Source organism: Galeopterus variegatus, unplaced genomic scaffold (genome assembly GCF_000696425.1).
Source record: "Galeopterus variegatus unplaced genomic scaffold, G_variegatus-3.0.2 Scaffold3583, whole genome shotgun sequence".
In the NCBI taxonomy this organism is placed as follows: domain Eukaryota; kingdom Metazoa; phylum Chordata; class Mammalia; order Dermoptera; family Cynocephalidae; genus Galeopterus; species Galeopterus variegatus.
Genome location: NW_007729694.1, coordinates 94,678 through 113,710, shown reverse-complemented (window position 1 = coordinate 113,710; position 19,033 = coordinate 94,678). Strand labels below are relative to the sequence as shown.

Here is a 19,033-nt window from a genome sequence, read left to right as displayed (position 1 = left end):
CTTTTCTCCTTTTTTTTTTTTTTTTTTGCAGCTGGCTGGTAAGGGAACTGAACCCATGACTTTGGTGTTATAAGTCTGCACTCTAACCCACTGAGCTAACCAGCCAGCTCTAACCACAGATATTTTTAAAAATTATAAGAATAGAAAAATACTGAGCACTCAACAAGGTAAAATGGACAATATTTGGTATCCGATAAAGGATTAACAGCACATCAGCAAAATCAAGGACAAAAAACATATGATTATCTCAATAGACACAGAAAAGACATTTGACAAAAATTCAGCATCCCTTCATGATAAAGACTCTCAGCAAATCAGGTATAGAAGGAAAGGTATCTCAACACAATAAAAGCCATATATGACAAACCCACTGCCAATATCATCCTGAATGGGGAAACGTTGAAAGCTTTTCCCTTAAGAACAGGAACAAGACAAGGATACCCACTTTCACCACTCCTATTTTACATAGTATTGGAAGTTCTAGCAAGAGCATTTAGACAAGGGAAAGAAAAAAAGGGCATCCAGACTGGAAAAGATGAAGCCAAACTGTCCCTGTTTGCATATGACATGATCTTATATAAGAGAAACCTAAAGACTCTACAAAAAAAAAAAAAAAACTTTAGAGCTGATAATTTCAGTAAATTTGCAGGATACACAATCAATACAGAAAAATCAGTAGCATTTTAATACTCCAACAACGAACTAGCAAAAAGAGAAATCAGGAAAGCTAGCTTATTAACAATAGTCACCAAAAAAATAAAACACCTAGGAATAAATTTAATCAAGAAGGTGAAATAACTCCGCAATGAGAACTACAAATCACTGTTGAAAGAAATTATAGAGAACACGAAAAGATGGAAAGACATTCCATGCTCTTGGATTGGAATAATTAACGTTGTGAAAATGCCCACACTATCCAAAGTGATCTACAATTCAATGCAATCCCCATCAAAATAGCAATGGCATTCTTCATAGAAATAAAACAAAAAATCCTATCATTCATATGCAATAGCAAAAGACCCCTAATAGCCAAAGCAATCTTGAATAAGAAAAAAAAAAGCCTTTAACACTTTCTGATACAAAGCTCAAGTAACCAAAACAGCATGGTAGTGGCAAAAAAAAAACAAACAACAACACTCAGACCAATGGAACAGAATAGAGGGAATAGAGAACCAGAAATCAATGCACAGACTTATAACCAACTTATCTTCAAAAAAGGCACCAAGAACATACATTGGGGAAAAGACTGCCTTGTCAGTAAGCAATACTGGGAACACAGGACATCCCTATGTGGAAGAGTGAAACTAGACCCATACCTCTCATAGTATACCAAAATCAACTCAAATAGATTAAAGACTTAAATATAAGATGTGAAACTATAAAACCTCTAAAAGAAAGCATAGGGAAAATGTTTCAGGAGGTAGAACTGAGCAAAGACTCTGAATATGACCCCAAAAGCATAGGCAACAAAAGGAAAAATAAATAAATGGGAATATATCAAACTAAAACCTTCTTAACAAAAGAAACAATTAACAGAGCAAAAAGATAACCCACAGAGTGGGAGAATATATTTGCAAACTATGCTTCTGACAAAGGATTAATATCCAGAATATACAAAGAATTTAACCAGTAAAAAGACAAATAACCTGATTAAAAACTGGGCCAAACAAATAAATGGGCAAAAGAGCTGAATAGGCATTTCTCAACAGAAGATATACAAATGGCCAACAGACACATGAAAAAATGCTCAACATCATTCAGCATCTGGGAAGTGTGAATCAAAACCTCACTAAGATGTCATCTCACCCCAGTTAGACTGGCTCTTGACCAAAAGACAAAGAATAACAAATACTGGTGAGGATACAGAGAATGGGGAACCCTCCTACACTGTTGGTGGGACTGTAAATTGGTGCGGCCATTATGGAAAACAGTACAAAGGCTCCTCAAACAACTACAGATAGAACTACCATATGATCCAGCAACCCCACTGCTGGATATATACCCAAAGAAATGGAAATCATCATGTCGAAGGGATACCTGCACTCATGTCTATCGCAGCTCTATTTACAATAGCTAAGAATTGGAACCAGTATAAATGTCCATTGTCAGATGACTGGATAAAGAAATTGTGTTTTATATACAATGGAATACTACTCTGCCACAAAAAAAGAATGAAATTCTGCCATTCACAGCAACATGAATGAACTTAGAGAAAATTATGTTAAGTGAAATAAGCCAGGCACAGGAAGAGAAATACCTCATGTCCTCTCTCATAAATGGGAGCTAAAAAAAATTTTTTTTTAAGAAAGATACAACAATCACAAGAATATGTTGAACTTTCAAAAGGAGAGAACAGAACTGAGCATTACCCTGATATCAAAACCAGACAAAAATATCAGAAAAAAGAAAACTGGGTTGGTATCTTCACTAACTGGCACAAAATTCTTTTTACAAATTTAGCAAATTGAACCCAACAAGAAAAGATAATATGTTATGACCAAGTGGGATTTATCTCAGGAATGTGATGTTGGTTTAACATTTGAAATCAATCATTGTAAATCAGAAAAAAAGCTAAGGACAAGAACAGTAACTTTAAAAATTGCTTTTATTAAATATTGAAGCAGTAAAAAAATACTTATAACTTATGGGTAAGGTATAGAAGACAAAATAAAACACTGTGTATCAACCACTCAGTTTAAGAAAAGAATACTATTTTACCTGTGAAGCACTATAGGTGTTCCAATCCGATATCATTTCTTTTCCTCTTGTTCAGAGGCAATCACATTCTTAAATTTTGCACTTTCTGCTTCTCTTCCCTTTCTTTATAATTATACCACAGATTTGTCCCCAAATAATATCCTTCAAATTTGTACCTTACATTAAATGACATTGGATTCTGTCAAATACTTTTTCTGTGTCCACTGATGTGATCATATGATCATATTGCTTTTCTTTAATTCATTTGTATCAACTCACTAGATTACAGTGTGTGATTCTTTTGAGAAAGACAGTGATTCTTTGTGATTCTTTTGAGAAAGACAGTGTTTATTGAATGAATTAAAAACAAATGAATTAATGGTTTTATGAAGGAATGATTTGGTTTTTTAATACTGTATAATGAGCTAAAGAACATATGAAAAATGTTTTCCCAAATTCCGATTTAAGATTTCCTAAGGTTTATGGAGAAAGAAAGGGAATCGTAGAGCTCACTGAACAGTTGCGAGCGTGTGGATAATTGCATAATGGTGTGGGGAATGGGCCCCTCATCTTTATCGTGTGTCACTGTGGCCGGAGATGCACTGTGATATTGGAAGTAAACTTCAGCTGCCACCGAGGGTTGCGATCCCGTTGCCGGTCACAAAAAAAGACAAAAAGGAAGAAAAAAAAAAGAAAAAGAAAACACTACAAATTAATGAACACCGAGGGTTGCGATCCCGTTGCCGGTCACGAAAAAAGACAAAAAGGAAGAAAAAAAAAGAAAAAGAAAACACTACAAATTAATATAGTAATAGCTTATGGTTGTTAAGTAGGGTACAAATTTACAACTTGAAACAGGTTTGCATTCCTTAGAAATTCTGGAAATCAATTAGTGGCACAGAAATTAATCGGCTAAAGGAGAGGAAAATTGGTAATGTTGGCAAGTAAATCAATTTTTTTAAGTTCTGAAGGAACAACTCCTGTAAAAAACAAATTTATTAACCATTAAGGTTAGCAAGCTATCTAAACAGAAGTATTCATTGCCTCATTAGAAGATACATTTTTATTGTGCCAAACATCAACTTCAAAATTATAGTCTCTATTATGTCAAAGATATGGAAATCAAAACTTAAATGAAATAGAGTTGACTATGTAAAAGACAAGCATCGCATCATATTTTAGAGTGCTACTTTGCATCAAAGTATCTCAATATGAAGAAGTGGGAATCTGAACACATTTGCGTATTTCCCATTCTTGACATAGTGTTGGCATTCTCAAAAAAAATAACTGTAGCTAATGGCAATTTTTATCTGAAGAGATCCGTGAGTGTTAGCAATATACCGTCTTCTGTCAGCATAGAAAGAGCATATGGGGCCCATTAACTCACCAAATCTGCCACTGTTCTGCGAATTTTTATTAAGCAAGTGCAGTAGCTCATAGTCACTTATGTTAAGGAATGTGTGTCAAATGCTATCAGTAAGCAAGGGGATTGTTTTCCCCCAGTTAGAATGCATTTGAAGTGCATAAGAAGGCTTGACAAAAGAATAAAACACTTTAAGTGATCACTATATTAATATAAATGTAACCTACTGGGAAGCCAATGCATGTAAGTGTTATATGTGCTTTGATGTTTACCACTAACAAGTTCTCAGAGAACTGTCTTTTTCATAGATTTTTTTCCTATATCTTCTTTCTCTCAATTTTAACAATGAACCTGGTTGATATTAAGTAAAAAGACAAAGTTTGTTCATCCACGTTTTTTAAAAGGTACTATTGGCATGAGGCAGTTCTAAGAAGTTTCAAAAACCTAAAACCAGGAGAACTAGAAACAGGCCATCAGGCTGTTGTGTTTTCTAAACAAATCTTCCTGAATCAGAGGACACATCTGGAAATTAACAAACATTCAAGCCAAAGAATGTTCTCTTTATTAAGCACCTTATAGTAATTAAATCAAATAGAGTCCGTCAATCTTGTGTTGGATATCGGGAAGCATGAGATGAGTATAGAAATCCCATTATCTAAATAAATCCAGGGAAATTTCAAGAGGGGCAAGCCCACAGTGCCTTCTAAGTATTCAATAACAAATATAATTTTAAAAAAATAATAAAAATACCTGTGAATTGCATCTTCCGAAGGACTCAATATTTCACTGATCTCTCTTCACTTACTGTAATATCCCTTTAAGAGAATCAAGAGCAAGTAGCACCAGTCCTTGAGTAAAACCAAAGAATAAGAAAGAGAATGGAATAGGCTCTAGAGACTTTTTAAAAAGAAAAGAAATGTGTTATCACAGCCAGAAAAAGAAACTTAGGGTCTTGGTCCATCAACACTCTTTTTCTTGATGTTTTGGACACTACTATTTTGGAATGGAAGATCTTTTCCATACCAGGCCCATTCATTTTTCAGTCCCTTGTAGATAAGTCCTTTGTTTAAAATGGCACACCTGCCATGATTCCTATTGCTACCATTCTAGTCACTGTGCTTTCTAAATATTATGCAGTGAAACTACTACACTTCAGCTCCAGCCCCAAGAGATAACTTTAATAGCAGCTCTAAGGTACTGTGAGTTATAAAGGAAGTTGGGTATTAATTATAACACTTGCCATTTAAAAAAAAATAGCCTGGTGGTATGTATAATTTTCCCTCATTTTCTCATTTGCTACTGTATTTAAATTGCTGTGCAGCACTAAGCATGTGTATAAAAGAATATTGTTCCAAATTTAACCTTTTACATAAGTGTATTATATCAATTAAGCCATTACAGTTCCTTCTCTTTTCTATTATGTTTATTCATTTATCTTCTGTCCTAAAGATAGACATCTGTGTCAGTGGATGTTTTTGAAGAAAGACCCCTAATTTTTATGCCTATCACCCATTTGGATTTTCTATACTGTTTTTTAAAATAGTTCATGTTAGTGTTCTAAAGAATTTCAGATCGTCAATTAAAATTATGATAAGTATTCTTACTAGGAATAATAGACCTTATTCAGTCAAAAAGTTAAAAAGATATCTTGTTAAATCTAACATGCTGGGGAATTTGCAATACTTAAGTTGGCTTAGTTAAAAAAACAAAACAAACAAAAAACCCAATAACAAAAGTCTTACCTTTGTATGAATCCCTTTTTCAGAATAACTACACCTAATAAGACTACATAATCTCCTGTGTTTTCTTTGCCTTTCTTCTACTACAAGATGAACTAGAGCCAGGCAAACTGGGGGGCAATATCTGCTGTGGATGCTAGATTATCCACGAGATAACAATGTCAAAGTACCTAGTGCCCTGCTGAAACATAGTATGCTCTCAATTATTTTCTTCCTCCATTTCTTTATAATTCTGAGCAAGTTAAATTATATCCATCACAACCATCATCAAATTCACTACCTTTACCACTCTCACAGCTCCCATTTATCAAACATTTTCATTTAATGAGAATTATGTACCTGGTACTCTGCTGAGAGCTTTTGTACATTTTTTTCATACAGTTCCCACAACTCCCTGTGTACTGTTTTTATCCCCATTTTTCACATGGAGAAACTGAAGTTAAAAAGAGCTTAGTAACTTGCCTGGTAATGCTGCTATTCAACCCACATCTCTCTCATTATTAGCTTTTATGTTATTCTACCTTTCTGTTTAGTTTCACATTAATGATGATAAACAGCTAATATTTATTAAGCACTTAGTACATGATCTTCTAAGTACTTTTCATATACTCACACATGTAATCTTCACCACAAACCTATGGGGTAAGCAAAGTTATCCTCATTTCATATATGATGAGATTGAAGCCCAGAAAGTTAAAATAACTTGCACAAAAATAACTTGTTAAAAAAACTTTAAAACAACTTGCACAAAACTAGTAAATTTTCAAGCCAGGATTCTAATTCAGAAAGAGGATTTCTCATCTGTGAAATAGGGAGGAGTATTTTAGCTTGAACCCATTAGAATTGTAGATTTCTGATATGTTAAACAAAAATTATAGCTAACTCATTATAATTGGTCACTAGAGAAAGATTTCTACTTATAGCATATATTCAAATAAAAAAGATAATAGTTTTCTAGCATGTAAGTGTAGGTTTTCTTGTATTTGATTCATGCTAGGGATCATTCCTCAAATTTCTCAGATAGCAACTCTTCTATGACTCTTATCACAGGTATAATGGAGTGGTTAAGAGTGCCATGTTTAAGTTCTGGCTTCTCCGTTTACAAGGTGTGCATCAGTTTTTTTATTGGAAATGTAAGGATGCCTGTCTTCCCAGGCCACTGTGAGGATTTAAATGAATTAGCAGAGACCTAGTGTCCTTAGGTCAGAACCTGCATATTACAAGTGCTTAATAAATTCTGGCTGCTATTGGTATTTTTAATCATCATCAGTGCTTTCCTATATTTTTCTACTTATACTGCAGATTCCACTCTAAGTTTTTTTAGGCCTGGTAAAGACAAAATTTGGTCCACATTTCATACCTCATTAATACTGTCTGACTTACCTCCCAGCTGGAAATACAGCAAAAAGTCCAACAAGATTTTTAAGCAGTTAAGAACAGGATAATCACAGACATGTAGTGCTTTTATCTAGAAAATAAAGAAATAAACAGCTTAGTAAAGGAGGGCCAGGTGCGAGTAGGAAGCTATGTATACTAACTGGGTCAATTCAATATTGACTGAATGTTGTGGGCAGGGGAAGGAGGCACATGCTACACTGAGACTAATCCAGCATTAGGGAAAGTGGAGGAGGTTCTCCTTGGTAGCAAATTTCCCCTCACCTTGCTTCAACCAGTGAGCACAAGAGTTTATTATAGACTGACATAGACAGTGGCACATGGTGAATAATGAACAGCCGTTGATTATTGATGTGGTAATCTACGCAGAGATGCTTAAGGATTAAGAACTTTGCACCTATGTTCACGAAGAATATTGGTTAGCAGTTTTTCATATAATGTCTTTTCCTCATATTAGTATCAGGGTTAACAGTAGCCTCATAAAATGGGTTGAGAAATTGCCCTCCTCTAAATTTTCTGGTAGAGTTTCTGTAGAATTGGCATTATTTCATGGAATTTCACCAGTGCAGCCATCTGGGCCTGGTTTCTTTGTGGGAAAGTTTTACTTACAACCTCATTTTTTCAATAATAATAATAATAATAATAACCATAGGGTTATTCGTGTTATCTAATTCTTCCTACATAAGCTTTGGTAATTTGTACCTTCCAAAATTTTATCCATTTTATCAGAGCTGTATTAACTTTTCCTCACTACTGGGGGCAAGATCCTTCTTTATGTTCTAACTGAGGCCCTTGAATTATAAAGTTTTCCACTCTGGCTGTTGAGAATAGGCACTATTCCCAGTTCTGGGGGAACTTCAGATGCTGTTTCCTTTCCTCTTTGGAGTGCTTCTTTGCCAGGACTTGGGTAATTTCTTCATGCACATGTGATCATCAGTATTCAACTAGACACCATGAGGGGATTCTCTGAAACTATCAGAAAATAGCTGTCTTCTCCCTGGTTCTCTGCCCTGCAAACTCCATCTGCCTTGGCTTCCCTGGACGTCTGCTGCTGGAAACTCTCCAGACAGTACGCTGGGCAGTAGTACGGCTCACCTCATTTGTTCCTCATCTCATGGGAGTCACTGTCCTTTGTTACCTGTTGATTGCCATTGCTTCATGTATTGTCTAGTTTTTTAAATTGTTTCAGGAGTTATAAATCTGTTCCCTCCTACCCCATTTTGACAAGATACAGAAGCACAGTTCTTAAGTATTGAATATATATATTGTTGTCATGCTCAGAGTTTTATTATATATTATGCATCTCTAGGCCCATGAATTTAGCTTTTCCTCTCATAGAAATGGAAGTAACAACCCAGAAGAACTGAAAATACTGAATGTTAAAAGAAAATGAAGTTATATTCACAGAATACCTGATAAATGTATATTTCTTCATAGCTTTCTTTAAAATAACGGCCCATAAAAATGAGATACCCAAGGTAAACTGAGAGAAAAAAATTCTAAAATCTTTGCCAGTAAAAGATTTAACTTATTATGAATCTATTTTAATTTATCGGTCAAAAAATGTCTGATTTACAAGCAGGTCTGACCCTTGTCTCTTTCATTTCTCCTCCTCAGTGCCAGATGAAAGCAAAGTTCATTCATTGGCTGGACACAAATCGGGTAAGAAATTCCTTGTAACTGACTTTATATTCCCTTCCTGGAAATCACTGTCTGTGTTTTAGTAGCAGTTGGAAACTGTTTTCATCCACTGGTCACTGAAAGGCTTTCTAATTAATATATGAGATGTCTCTGACTTCCACAAAGATGAATTATTGCTCGGCTGTGTGTATAGTGGCATAATGTATGCTGACTCAGATATTTGAGAGGAAAGAATAAAGGTTTCCAAAAAAATAATTATAAAACCAAATATCTTAAACCTGTATGCCAGCTGAACACTTAAACAAAAAAAATAAATTAATTCTAAAGAAAACTCAAGAAAGTTTGAAATTCTTTCCTATGATGACTTTCACATTAAAGCAACAAGACAACAAATTCCAGAGTAAGAAAGATGTGGTTGTTTCTTTCTCCTTTTTTGCCTGTCATCAAAGGTGATTGTGCCAGTGGTGACCGTATTATCCATCTTTCTTTAGATTCATGAATGAGCTCCATGGATGCTCTGTACGGAGTTCACAAGGGTCTCTAAGGGTTTCCTTATCATGCGTGAGATACCTCCACTTCAAAAATACAGCTTTTCCTTCATTGCCAAGTATCCTGCCTTCTATTCCTTACCCTTCCTTCCTCACTATTTATTTACATCAGTGAAAACTCTTAAAGCTACTAAGCTAGTAAATGCTGTAATAATCCCTTTCCTGTAGTGGTGCATTATTTGGGGGAAAGAAATATCCATTTTAGGATTGCCACTCCATACAACGGAAGGGTTATGATTTGCTGGTATCCCCCCCATTTCAGAAAAAAAGTCTTTCTCATCACTGAGTGTCTCCTGTGTTTATGTGCCAAGTATGTCTTCAGCAGTAAGTGGCCTTGATACCTCATTACCTCCATCATGTTCCAGGGAAAGAGTATGATTTTTTTTTTTTTTCATTTCTTCTTTCTCCAGATTCTCTAGTGATAACAGCAGGGAAGGGCTAGTTCACAACTTTTTCCCCCCTATTCCTCCTAATAAAGAGCCTAAGAGGTTAGATCACTGTGAAAGAAAAGATTTCTGTGGGAGTGATAAATCGCCGCATGCTGCTCTGTTTGTTCCCACCGTCCCCTTCCATTAAATTCTCTACTACTGGAAATATTTTTAGGAGCCTGAGAAGGAAGTTCTCATGACCAAGACACCCCAAGGATAGCCTGTGTGGGTTCTATCTTAAATGCATGCTACTACTTATGTGCTGCTATTACAACATTCAGTATTCTTATCTTTTTAAGTATTTTTACATCCTATCACTACATCATCACATTTTTCATAGGCATCTGTGGAACCAGTGCAAATGCTGAAAAACAACCAGAAAGTTTATAACTTTGGAACAAAAGTAGCATGCAATGAAGAGGGCTAAACAATCACCTAAAATTATACACTCTCTGGTTGCATTACATGATCATCCTGTAAAACATTAGAGACAGTTCTAAGCAAATACAGAGTGGCGTTAAAGAAAAATATGTGACTAAAGTTATTATACACCACAAGAATACACCCTCCCTCAATTTTGTACGTGTATTTCTTTTGGAAAATTAGTCTTGAATCATAATGATCCTCAGAACCTCATCCTTCACGTAAAATGCAACTCCCTTATTTGTGCTACATTTAGGTAGAGGAATTTCTCATTAGACTTTGTTGCTCCTGCTGCTGCTGCTGCTGCTGCTGGTTGTGTTGGTAGCGGTGGTAGCAGTGGTGGCAGAGGATTAAGGAGCCTTTTAATTCTGACCTCTTTCAGTTACAAGATCATTTTAAAAATTTACCTAATATAGAACTATAGTTTCAATCTGCTACAAGCAGTCTGTGCCCACGAAACAAGTTACCAGGTTGTATTTTAACTTGTAAAGGTCTGTGATCATAGTTGTCTTGCCATTGTTAAAAGGAATCAGTCAACTTCTTTTTGTGCAATATCTTATCTCCTTCCCCTAATTCTTTCTTCAGAATATTTAGGTGAAAACATGAAATCTTTCTTTGCTAAAATGAGAATATCTTTCTCTTTTTCTGTAATTATAGAAATGTAGGTAGCTTTCATAATATCTAAAACCATCAGGAAGTTAAATTATATGTGCTGACCTAAATCTATCATCCATCCTCTTATTTGGGATCATATTCAACATTTTAATAAATTCATCTGAGTTGAAATTTCTTCTGAGTCAGCTACTTACTGTGGAGAGAGCCATTTTGTGCCAAGTTGCATCTGTTGGTCTGGCTTGGGTGCCTCCCAATTTTGTGACAATATTTTTGTCACTCTTTCTTTTCCTTAATCTTTAAATGGTTGAGTCCTCAGAGCTTGGATCAAAGCAAAGGCCCAGGTAAGATAAATCTTTCTAACACTTTTGGCCCAGAATGTAGTGTTCCCCTCACGCCTTCCGGAATCAACCCAGTATTCTTGAGATTCCTCTAATGACCTATTTCGGGGGCTTCCCCAGCCAGCACACTGCATCTCATTACCTTGGCAAGGAAGAGAGCAGGGTGACTCTCCTGCTTCTCATCTTGTGGGTTCCTCCTCCACGTATGAGGTGTTATGTCTAAGGAATGGGGCGACCCACCCAGAGAAGTTAGAAATAAAATTCCTTTTGTTTGGTTCCTTTTAGAAAAAAATCACTAGTTTCAGAGAACCCCCAAAATGTCCTGAAAACCCCCAAAATGTCTTACCCTGCTTCACTAATTTTATTCTGAAAAAATTCAAAGCCTAACAAGGCAGGGGACAAAAAACACCCCAAACAAATGCATATTTTATTTTTTATTTTATTTTTTTTATTTTTAAATTTTTTTTTTTCCTCCCTTTTTGTCTTTTTTCATGACCAGCAACGGATCTCAACCCTCAGTGTCGCGCCCGTACCGGACTGGGACCGGCAACGGGATCGCAACCCTCGGTGTTGCGCCCGTACCTCGCTCAGCCAGTNACCTCGCTCAGCCAGTGAGCGGCCGGTCTGTATGTGGGATCCGAACCCTTGGCGGGAGCGCCGCTGCGCTCCCAAGCGGCGCACTGTAGCAGTGCGCCACCGGGCCGGCCCCCAAATGCATATTTTAAATAATGAAACTAATTTTTCTTTTTTTTAAAGATGACCAGTAAGGGGATCTTAACCCTTGACTTGGTGTTGTCAGCACCACGCTCTCCCAAGTGAGCCATGGGCCAGCCCCTAATAAAACTAATTTTTAATGACTTAAATATTCTAAAGGAACATTAGAATCCAGAGAAAATAACATCAAATTTGGCATAGTTTTTTTTAAATTGTGCTTTAATTTTGGTTATACTCAGAATCATAAAGTATGTCTGAGAAAGAATCCTTATTTTTTTTCTATATACTGAGCTGACACCTAAAATAATAGTTTAATGCTCCTCTGCATTCAGACAGAAAGGGCTTATAAATTTTACTTTTTTTACTGTCTTCCTCTTCTTTTTTTTTTTTTTTTTTTTTTGTTTTGATTTACTGCTTGGAGCTGTTTTAATATGTATTGACTGTCTGCAGACATCCTTGCTGACCCAGCTCTTTAAGATGATGCAGTAGTGAAGAAAGCCGATGAGTTCTTCTTTATGAGCTCTGACATATTAATTAGCAAAATGGACTAAAAAGCTTTGCTATTTCTGTTTTAATTTCTTATATTCTCAAACACCTGTCTATATAGCTGTAAAACAGGCAAATCAGTGAAAGTAATGGTTGGCAGTAAGTCCAGACCATTTCTGAGACAAGTTTATCAATTAATGAGCAAGTACTCTTTAACCATCTAGAGGGATATCTCTATACAAGGAGGTTTGCAGCCACCAGGTGTGGTCGGTATCCTAACATAGTTTACTGATGTAGAAACTGAAGCCCAGGACATTTAAATACTTGATCTCTCACCTGGTAACTGGTGGGGTTAGGATATGAACCCATATATTGTGTGGTAAATCTCATATTTGGGGGCAATGCATGTTCCACCAGCATGTCTAATTCTCCACAGTTCAAGGAACTGAGAATATAAGACGACACAGTCCCTTACCTCTACTTCCAGTTGGAAGACGTGACACACACGTCAAGATGTCTGATAATGTGCCAGCCAGTAAAATTAAAAAAAGGAAAAAGATTTCTGATAAATCATTATTTACCTTTTGTAACCTCAGCCAGCTGAATAAGGAATAGTTATAATTTCTCTATGAAACTACTCTAATTCGTTGAGTATGAGAGGGACATCTAATCTGATCATTCTTGCCTTTGTTGCTCTGCATGGATGTATGCATGTGTATAAGTATATGAATACATATGCCAAGTTGAGAGATGTATGAGAGAGAAGGTATGCATATCTATAAATTATATAAATTATAGTAAATGTGCATGTGATGTGTGTATCCTTATAGCAAAGGCTGAGAGTTTCACCTTCAAGTTGCTACTTTGGCAGACCTTTCATTCTGTTCTAAATGCAATTCTGTATAAACTTCAAACCTAGAGTGTTCAAATGTGGCCTAGGAAATTTCTAGATCCTTTTAAAAGAAAAGAGCTTTTAAAAACATAGGTGATTGGAGAATCACTTTAATATAAGAGCAATGAGTTATTGAATGACATTTCAAAAATCTTTTTGTCTTTGCATTCCATACTCTTATAGAATATCAAAATTAAAATATGTATGTAAATTTTGGAACCAATCATGGTCTTTTTTTAATGTCTGAGTCTTCTGATTGGATTGCTATTTTTCATGATATTTTATGGTTATTGTAGATGAAAAATTTAAATTCAAAAGTTAGTGATTAGTAGATTTGAATTCTGTTTTTTCCTCAACAGTTGGTTAAGGTACTTCAGCATAGTTATCTATTTGGACAAACACCTTTATTGGGTACTTTCTAAGCTTTTGTCATTTGTTACATTGGATAAAAACATCTCTAGACACAAAAAAAGGTATATCTTTCCTACATGCCTCAGCCTTGGTTTATATTTTCATAAGATTCAGGAAGGTATAAAAAATTAGCAATATATCTAGGGTTCTGCTGTACAAACTTGATTGTGAAGCAATTCTGATATTTCCTATGCCACAGAAGATTACTGACTGGATTCATTCCAGAGGTGCAAGGATGGTTCAACATACATAAGTCAATAAATGTGATACACCACATCAACAAAATCAAGGACAGAAACCATATGATTATCTCAATAGATGCAGAAGAAGCATCTGAAAAGAATTCAACATCCCTTCATAATAAAGACTCTCAGCAAATTGGGTATAGAAGGAAAATATCTCAACACAATAAAAGCCATAGATGACAAACCCACCGCCAGTGTCATCCTGAATGGAGAAAAACTGAAAGCCTTTCTCTTAAAAATGGGAACAAGACATGAATGCCCAATGTAAACACTCCTATTTAGCATGATATTAGTAGTACTAGCCAGAGAAACCAGTCAAGAGAAAGAAATAAAGGGCATCCAGGTTGAAAAAGATGAAGTCAAACTGTCCCTGTTTGCAGATAACATGATCCTATATATAGAAAAATCTCTTAGTGCTGAAAAACGATTTCAGTAAAGTGTCAGGATACAAAATCAACACACAAAAATCAGTAGCATTTGTATATTCCAACAACAAACCAGTAGAAAAATAAATCAAGAAAGCTAGCCCATTTACAATAGTCATAAAAAAATAAATTTAACCAAGGAGGTGAAAGGTCTCTACAATGAGAACTACACATCACTCCTGCAAGAAATTAAAGAGGACACCAAAAGATGGAAAGACATTCCATGTTCATGGATCAGAGGAATTAACATTGTGAAAATGTCCATCATACCCAAAGCAACCTACAGAGTCAATACAATGTCCATCAAAATACCAATGACATTCTTCACAGAAATAGAAAAAACAATCCTATCATTCATATGGAACAACAAAAGACCCTGAAATTGCCAAAGCAATCCTGAGCAAAAAAATAAATAAATAAAGCCAGAATCATTACACTACCTGACTTCAAGGTATAGTACAAAGCTATAGTCAGCAAGACAATGTAGTAATGACATAAAAACAGATACTCAGACCAATGGAACAGAATAGAGAAACCAGAAATCAAACTACATACTTACCGCCAACTGATCTTTGACAAAGGCAACAAGAACATGTACTGAGGAAATAACTGCCTCTTCAGTAAATGGTGCTGGGAAAACTGGACATCCATATGTAGAAGAATGAAACTAAGCCTGCACCTCTCACCATATACCAAAATCAACTCAAAATGGATTAAAGCCTTAAACATAAGATGTGAAACTGTAAGTATGCTAAAAGAAAACATGGGGAAATACTTCAGGAAGTAGAACTGGGCAAAGACTTTATGAATATGACCCCAATAGCACAGGCAACAAAAGGAAAAATAAACAAATGTGAGTATATGAAACTAAAAGGCTTCTGCACAGGAAAAGAATTAATAGAGCAAAAAGACAACCTACAGGATAGGAGAAAATATTTGCAAACTATGCATCCAACAAGGCATTAATATCTAGAATATACAAGGACCTTGGGCCGGCCCTGTGGCTCACTCGGGAGAGTGTGGCACTGGTAGCACTGAGGCCGCAGGTTCAGATCCTATATAGGGATGGCCGGTGCACTTGCTGGCTGAGTGTGGTGCGGATGACACCATGCCTAGGGTTGCAATCCACTTACTGGTCCGGAAAAAAATATATATATATATATATACACACACACATATATATATATATACAAGGACCTCAAACAACTTAATAAAAAAACAAGTAACCCGATTAAAAAAATGGGCAAAGGAGCTGAATAGGTGTTTCTCAAAGAAAAATATACAAATGGCCAACAGGCACATGAAAAAATGCTCAGCAGTATTAAAAATCAGGGAAATGCAAGTCAAAAATACACTGAGATATCATCTTATCCCATTTAGGCTGGGCATTATCAAAAAGACAGAGAATAAGAAATTCTGGTGAGGTTGTGGAGGAAGGGGAACCCTCCTACAGTGTTGGTGGGACTGTAAAGTAGTGGAGCCATTATGGAAAATAGTATGAAGATTCCTCATGCAACTACAGATAGAACTGCCATACAATCTAGCAATTCCACTGCTGGGTTATACCCAAAGGAATGGAAATCATCATGTCAAAGGGATTTCTGCATTCCCATGTTTATCACAGCTCTGTTTACAATAGCCAAAAATTGGAGCCAACTTACGTGTCCATCGACAGACAACTGGATAGGGAAAATATGCTATATACACATGGTGGAATAGTACTTTGCCATAAAAAAGAATGAAATTCTGACATTTGCAGCAACATAAGTGAATTTAGAGAAAAGTATGTTAAGTGAAATAAGTCAGACACGGAAATAGAAATACTGAATGTCCTCACTTATAAGTGGGAGCTAAAAAAGTAAACAAATACATTTTTAAAAGAAAGGAAGATACAACAATCACAATAATATGTTGGACTTATTTGAGCATCACATATTGCACGCAGGCATTGATATTCAACATTGTACCCCACAGATATGTACAATCAATTATGTTTCAATTAAAAGAAAAAAAGATCACTGACTTGTATGGTCTCTAAAATTCAATGAGCCAAACTGAATTAGAAACAAATATGTAATGTCTTTTTAATAAGATTCTTTACTACTCAAGTATAGAGGAGGTTTCTACATCCCTGAATTTCATGAGTAAATAAAGGGACAACATTTTTTTCCAAGTCAAATTTCAAAATTAATTATTTTACTTCCACTCATGTTTATTAAATGCCCTTTCTGTGACAGATTTTGTGTTACATTCTGGAGATACAAAGTGGAATAAGACATATTCTCTGCCTTAGAAACACTGTTTATAATGTGGTAGGAGAGAAAGAATATAAATATCTAATTAAATATTAGTTTGGTAACTTTGTGCTAAGGTGCAGAAATCTCACAGAGAAATTATTGCTTGATGCTGTTTAAAACTGAGGAATGGATGTCATGTTTCAGAAAGAAAATGCTTCCATAGTAGGATCTGAAAGCTAAATAGAAGTTCAAAATAAAGAAAAGGTCAGTGAGGTAACACACTTCAGGCATGTGGAAAGTTATGAAAACATGAAACATGAATCACGGTGTATTCAAGATACTATGCGCAGTTCAGTGTGGCAGGAGTTCAAAGGGAGAGATACCAGGTTGAGCAAGTAGACAGAGATCAGAGCATGGGGAACTCCTGTGAAATGAAAGAGTGTAGCTCTGCTTTATTGTACACGTTCATTGAATTTAAACAGGTTTTGGCTGTGGGGACTTGAAGGGACAAAAAGTAAAAGAATAAATAAATAAATTTCTTAAAACTCAGGGAAGTAGTTAAATGACCATTGCAGTAGTCCAGATAAAAAATGAGGTGGGCATAAATTTAAGTGATTAGCAATGAGAATGGAAAGAAAAGTAAGAAATACTTACACAATAAAGACTGGAGCTTTTTTGGTCATTTTAATTAGATTTAGTGGGTGAGTAAGAAAGAAGATTCAATTTGATTGTTGTGTACCAGTCAGCTATTGCTATAATTATGCCGCATAACAAAACCAACAGTGCACATTTATTTCCAGATCATATGTATTTAAGTAGGCTGGGATTTGCTCATAGTTGTTTGGGTTTAGCTCCAACCTACAGGTTAGGACGAGGTTTTCTATATGTGTCTTTTGGCCTTTCTGACCAGTGGTTTCCTGAGGCATGTATTTTTGGTCACAGGGGCAATAAGATAGAGATAGGATAGATACAGAAGAAAACCACAAGCTGTGTGCCACAGCCCTCATGTACTATGTGAGGTGATGGTAAAGGTAGTAAAGGGCAAGGATGAGTGGGAGCAAGGGAAGTGTGGCAGCCAGCATGTGGTGGCAGTATTAGGTGAAGGTAGAGGGGCATGTGCAGAAAGTGGAAATGAGAAATAGGAAGGAAGCTGAGCCTCATCCCATCCCTGACCTGCAGGATATGGGTGAGAAGTTTCAATGGAGGGGGCTGCAGAGAAAATAGAATTGATAGTGGAGAGTTATATTTCAACTAAGTCTAAAAGGCAGGTTAATTTCCAGAGAAGAGGTTGAATGTGAACAGTATTTTGTCACCAGTGGAAGGATGTTTGGATTTAAGAAGGCAAGCTGGAGGAGGCTGGGATAGAGGGGAAAAGTGGGACAGTGAGTCACACTGGAAGAGGTACGGAGTGGTCCAAGGCCGCCAGCACAGGAACGAATAGGTGGCTGAGTCTCATATCTTGGAAGTGAGTGACAATGGCAGCAGTGAAGAGCCTGGTTTGTTTAGGTGGCTCTGCGATTGCCAAGAGAATTAATCCTAACTCTTTTGGCAAATAGAGGAAAAGCGTGGGGCAGTTTAGACTCCATAGTAGGCTGAAATGGATTATTCCTTATGAAGAGCTCCTGTCTCTGAAGAATGAGGAAATCAAGAATTTGCAGGAGGAAATGGGTCCAAGGTTACAGAAGGATTGAGAAGGTGCCTAATTTTTACTAGGTTTAGAAATTGAGAGGTGACTTCAGCTGGAATGAGTTTCAGTAGACAGGAGGAACAAAAACAACAGCAGAATGAAGTGTCTTGAGGAAAAATGGGAGGTGGAAACAAGTGTAGATGATTTTTCCAGAAGTTTAATATTAAGAGAAAGAAGGAACGTATCTACAGAAAACAAGAAAAGTTGTTTTTATTGTTCTATTTTATGGTATTAATGAGAAACACTGAACTGTTGTTTATAGACTGAAAGTAAAGAGATATTTGCAAGAGAAGGAAGAAATAGGAAAGAGGAAATTGTTAAGGGAACAGGATTTGGAGTATAGTTCTCTGGTTGTTGATCTTGGAAAGGATGAGCCTAAATCATAGGGAGATTGGTAGGGATACTTGTGGTATGGATGCTTTGTAAGTAGAGGGGTGAGAAATTAAGTTAATGGTCTCAGTTTTCTTAATGATGTCAATTCTGTACAAAAGGACATCATAGGGTTGGCCACCAGGCTGCCCAAGAAAATAAAAAACATTATAGTTAATAGGTATAAATCACTGAAGCAAAATTGGATGGAAAACTATGAAAAAATATATTTTACACCCCTCCCCCCATACACTACATTCAAGCATTGGGTTGCAGATGACCTACAATTTTTCCCAAATAAAATATTTTCTCTTGCAATTGTATTTACAATTCTCTGTTTTACAGTGGAATTATAAGATGGTAGAGCTGAACAGAGCACT

General features: G+C 36.1%; 1 protein-coding gene across 1 annotated transcript in view; it reads left to right on the top strand.

Annotated features, from left to right (window-relative positions):
• PARD3B (par-3 family cell polarity regulator beta) overlaps positions 1–19,033 on the top strand; it is a 201,918-nt gene that overhangs the window by 126,062 nt on the left and 56,823 nt on the right. Inside the window, exon 12 of the mRNA XM_008585465.1 lies at positions 8,812–8,856. Coding sequence (XP_008583687.1) covers positions 8,812–8,856 — 45 coding nt within the window. The remainder of the gene's footprint in view (positions 1–8,811; positions 8,857–19,033) is intronic.